We start from the raw sequence: 4426 nt of genomic DNA, 5'->3' as shown, positions 1-4426 counted from the left end.
GTCCTAGCGGGACGTCGACAAGCTAGTTCTAGCGGGACGTCCTAGCGAGACGTCCTAGCGGGACGTTCTAGTGGGACGTCCTAGCGGGACATCCTAGCTTGACGTCGACAAGCTTGTTCTTGCGGGACGTCCTAGCGGGACGTTCTAGCACCTGGCTCAGCCAGCAGAGGAACCCCCTGATGGACCTGTAATCTGTAGCTCCAGGTAAAACTCCGGGTCTTACCTGCGATGATCTCTCTGAGTTTGGGGTCCAGGTTGACGGTACACGGCAGGAAGGTCCGAATGTCCCGGGCCGTCAGGACGGGCATTCGTGAGGACAGGAAGACCTCGAAGCTGCGGACGTCTCCGTCGATCTCCAGCAGCGGCTCCACATCCTTGGTGGTCGGGATGTTCTTGGACACCCTGAGAAACAAAACATGTCAGCTGCTGTCGGACCAGTTCTGGTTCAGGTTTCCCACGGCAACACCGACCCGAGTGACCATGACTTCTGACCTCTCGTAGATGGACTTGAGCGTGGCCTGGTCGGGGACGCCGTCGGTCTCCTCCAGGTACAGGATGATCCAGGAGGTCCTGTAGGGCCACTGCTCCGTCAGGTTGATCCAGGACACCAGGCGGTCCCAGTTGAAGCTGATCTGATTGGCCCGCAGGAGACGACCTGGACACACACACAGAAAGAGGCGGAGTTATCTACAGCCAGGACCGGGTCGGACCCGGAGCTCAGGAGGTTCTGGTTCACCTGTGACGGAGACGATGTTCAGCAGGCGCCTCATGGACTGCGGGCTGATGTCACTGAACCAGTCCTCTGTCACCATCAGCTTCGTCAGGTCGAAGGACATCTGACGGGTCACCGAGCGCTGCACCTGGCGCCGCCGGTACGTGTCCTGGAGCCAAACGGGTCACATGACCACCAACACGTTAAGAGACCGAACTGAAAGGTCAAACCTGCAGCCAATCAGCGGCCATCTTGAAGAGCATCTTGACGCGCTGAAGGACACGAGCAGGTGGGCGGGGCTAAAGGTCGACATTAATATCACGTATTTACGTTAAAAACTTCTTTCGCTGGAAAATCCTGAATTTGAGAGAAAAAAGTTAAATTTTCTGTGAATTAAGACAAAAATGTTCAAGATTAAAACGGAGTTTTCTGGTGTTTTCAAGGAGATTGAAATATAAAAAGTTTCTTTTGCTTTGAAGTTCCAGCAAAACGACCCAGAAAAGTTTATTTTTTCTAGAAAATTTTAAAATAAATCTCAGTAAAATTCTCAGGTTTTGTTTGAACATTGATTGAGAATTTAAGACGGGAATATTATAATTATTTTCCACAGAAACAAAAGACATAAAGTTGTGATTTCTGAGGTTTTCTCTCATTTTGCTCTTTTTAGAAGAATTTCTTTTGGCTCTGGAACACGAGCGTCGTCGTCGTCGACCCGGTCAGTTCTGCTGGACAGAACCTCTCCATCTTACCCGTCGGTTCAGAGTCGATTTGCTGCCGAACTTTGTGAGTTCTCCCAAACTGTGCTGGGAAAGTTTCCGGTCCAGTTCTTCGTGCCAGCCGGCTGAAAAGAACAAAACGTCACAAACGTTTCAGTAAAACGTCGGAACAACTGACCTTATTTATTAAACAAGACCGTAAAAACACCGTAGACCGCTTTGATTTATAATTTAAAATAAATACACTTATTACACACTGACATTTTATTTTTGTTACTCTGCAATGCATTGTGGGTAAATGACGTCGACAGGCTGCTGCGAGGCTCCGCTCAGCTTGAAGCTTAATCTCAGACGTTCTTTATCGTCACATTAAAACTTTTCGTCCCCGACTCCTCGTGTTTCAGTCTCTGCTACAACCGATGTACGCCATCAACACAGAATGCATTGTTCCGGTAAAACAACGGCGACGTCCTCGGGTGAAAAATGTAACGAACAAAGAGTTTTCACGTGTCACAAACAACAACTTTAGGAAAATAGAGAAGTTACATCTCAAGGTCAACATGTGCAGGAAGTCACAGATCCCTTTGAACGTTTAGGCTGCCGTCTGTTGCCGTGGTTACCTTCAGAGTTGGCAGCGTCCCCGTTGGCGGGCGCGGCGGCACAAATCTTGGCGCTGGAGAGTCCGCGGCTGTTGAGGAAGACGGGCAAGTGGACGATGTTCCTCATGTAGTCGTGTCCGTTGATGTTGGAGTCCCTGAGGACGCTGTTCAGGTTCTGGTTGATGGCTTTGATGATGATGTGCGGGTCGCTGGCGAAGACAGAGATGAAGGGGCCTTTGGAGAACAACACGCGGACCTGCACACAAACATGCCATCAACTTCCTGTCCTTTCACAATAAAACATTGGTGCTACGGTGTTCAGTCCTCACCGTGTCGAGCATCTGCAGAACTTTGTCCTGTTCGCAGGAGTCCAGACCGTCGATGACGACCACTAGCCGGGTCTGGTGCTGCGTGAAGCTGTCGATGGTCTTCGCCATCCTCGCCATCAGCTCCACCTCGTGCTTCAGCACCTGGAGACAAAACCAGGACAAGAAGACGACAAGAGAGACAGACCGATGAGCTAAAACCACTCATTCGGCTGACTGTCCTTTCTGAGGCCCCGCCCCCTCACCTTCATGAAGCCCTCGCTCTTCAGTTTGTGCATCCTGTTGGCGGCGCCGTGCAGCCGCTTCCTCTGCGAGTTCAGCACCGAGTCGGTGACCTGCCACCAGGTCCTGCAGTTCAGAAGCAGGGCCAGCCCCACCACGCTGCCGATGGCGATCAGGACGGCGTTCACCGTCTGGTTCTCGCCGTCCACCTTGAAGACGGCCAGCAGCGCCATGCCGGTGACCAGGCAGACCAGGACGAAGCCGAAGAGGACGAAGGACGGCAGGCAGCATGTCCTCTTCCACTTCCTCTTTCCTGCAGGAAATGACATAGAAGAATCTTTTAGCTGTGTTTTTGTAGATTTAACCTTTAGCTCTTCTGCTAATTTGAGTGTTAGCATCGATTCTGTTTGTTTAAGGTTGAACTTTTTTAACTTTTGGATCTTGCTTTTCTTATTTTAGCTTTTAGCTACTCTTAGGCTAATTTTAGCTTTAAGCTACTGCTTTTCCAATGTTAACTTTTGTTCTGTTTGTTTTGGGGGCCGAGATGGGGTCGAGGCAGAGCAGCCGACTTGCGATCAGAGACTAATTTCACCATTGTATAGAAACGTACAATGACAATCTCAGACTTGACTTTTACTTGAACGATTCTTTTCTTGCTCCAGCCGTCAGCTACTTCTAGCTTCGTTAAAGGTCTTCTACAAATTGTGTTTGTCCAAAAACAAAACCAACACGTTCCAAATCTGCCTGAGAAGCAAAGAAAATGGAAACACGTTTCCTCAAAATGTTGCCAAAACGCAACGAGAAATCAAGCAGGACTCGAGACCTCAGGACCAGGAGTCTCCTGGGTCTCCAGCGAGCCGTACCTTGTGTCTCCTCGGTCTTGAACACCCTGAACAGGCGTGTAGCGAGGAAGCCAAACTCTCTCTCGCAGGCGTCTGACAGCGTCGCAATCATCTCGGCCATCGACGTCTCTCCTCCGACACTGGACAGGCGGTTGTAGTCCGTGAACAGGAACCTGCAGGACAAGTTGGTCTGGCGTCAGTTTCTGGAGGTTCCCTCTGGTTTTAACTACAGGACCGTGAGCCGTACCTGACCGGTAGAGCTTTGGTGCTTTGCTCCGGCAGCTCCGGCGGGTTGACGAACATCAGTTTCAGCAGCAGCTCCAGGTACCCGATGTGACGAGCCAGACGGGTGCTGAGGAGCCACGCCCACGTCCAGTTCTCGCCCTCCCTGCGCCCACCGAAGTACACGACCACTGCGGACGACACAAACGTGTTCCGAACAAAATGGTTTGAAATATCTGAACAGCTGAAACCTGCCGAAGACGCTGAAAGTTTAAAAGCTAAAAAGCAGCTTTTAGCAGCAAACAATTTGTTGCTAGAAACTAAAAAGCACGAGCTAAAAGCTAAAGTAACAAAATGCTAACTAAAAGCAGAAAGACGCTAGATAAAAATAGCTAAAGGATAGCTAAATCCCTGAAAGGGTTGTTAAAAGCAAAGCATGAGCTAATAGCTACAAGTAGCAAAAGGTGAAAAACTAGGTATAAACTAAACACAGAGAAGAGCTGCAAAAAAAACCAACTAAATAATATATAAAAAATACTAGCTGAATGAACAGCTGGACGAACAGCTGGACGAAGAGCTGGACGAACAGCTGAATGAACAGCTGAATGAACAGCTGGACGAACAGCTGGATGAACAGCTGGACGAACAGCTGAATGAACAGCTGGATGAACAGCTGAATGAACGGCTGGATGAACGGCTGGATGAACAGCTGAACGAACAGCTGGACGAACAGCTGAACCAACAGCTGGACGAACAGCTGAACCAACAGCTGGACGAACAGCTGAAC

General features: G+C 49.7%; 1 protein-coding gene across 2 annotated transcripts in view; it reads right to left on the bottom strand.

Moving 5' to 3' along the window:
- The window catches only part of kidins220b (kinase D-interacting substrate 220b), an 18621-nt gene that overhangs the window by 5897 nt on the left and 8298 nt on the right, over window positions 1-4426 (bottom strand). For both annotated transcript variants that reach the window (XM_037685988.1, XM_037685989.1), the window contains exons 15-23: window positions 3665-3830; window positions 3439-3590; window positions 2599-2888; window positions 2357-2497; window positions 2049-2283; window positions 1462-1553; window positions 737-881; window positions 493-655; window positions 224-402 (exon numbers count right to left, since the gene is read on the bottom strand). In XM_037685988.1, coding sequence (XP_037541916.1) covers window positions 224-402; window positions 493-655; window positions 737-881; window positions 1462-1553; window positions 2049-2283; window positions 2357-2497; window positions 2599-2888; window positions 3439-3590; window positions 3665-3830 — 1563 coding nt within the window. The remainder of the gene's footprint in view (window positions 1-223; window positions 403-492; window positions 656-736; window positions 882-1461; window positions 1554-2048; window positions 2284-2356; window positions 2498-2598; window positions 2889-3438; window positions 3591-3664; window positions 3831-4426) is intronic.

This window comes from Nematolebias whitei, chromosome 12, assembly GCF_014905685.2.
Source record: "Nematolebias whitei isolate Nwh7 chromosome 12, NemWhi1, whole genome shotgun sequence".
Classification (NCBI taxonomy): domain Eukaryota; kingdom Metazoa; phylum Chordata; class Actinopteri; order Cyprinodontiformes; family Rivulidae; genus Nematolebias; species Nematolebias whitei.
This window is presented reverse-complemented; position numbering and strand designations above follow the sequence as displayed.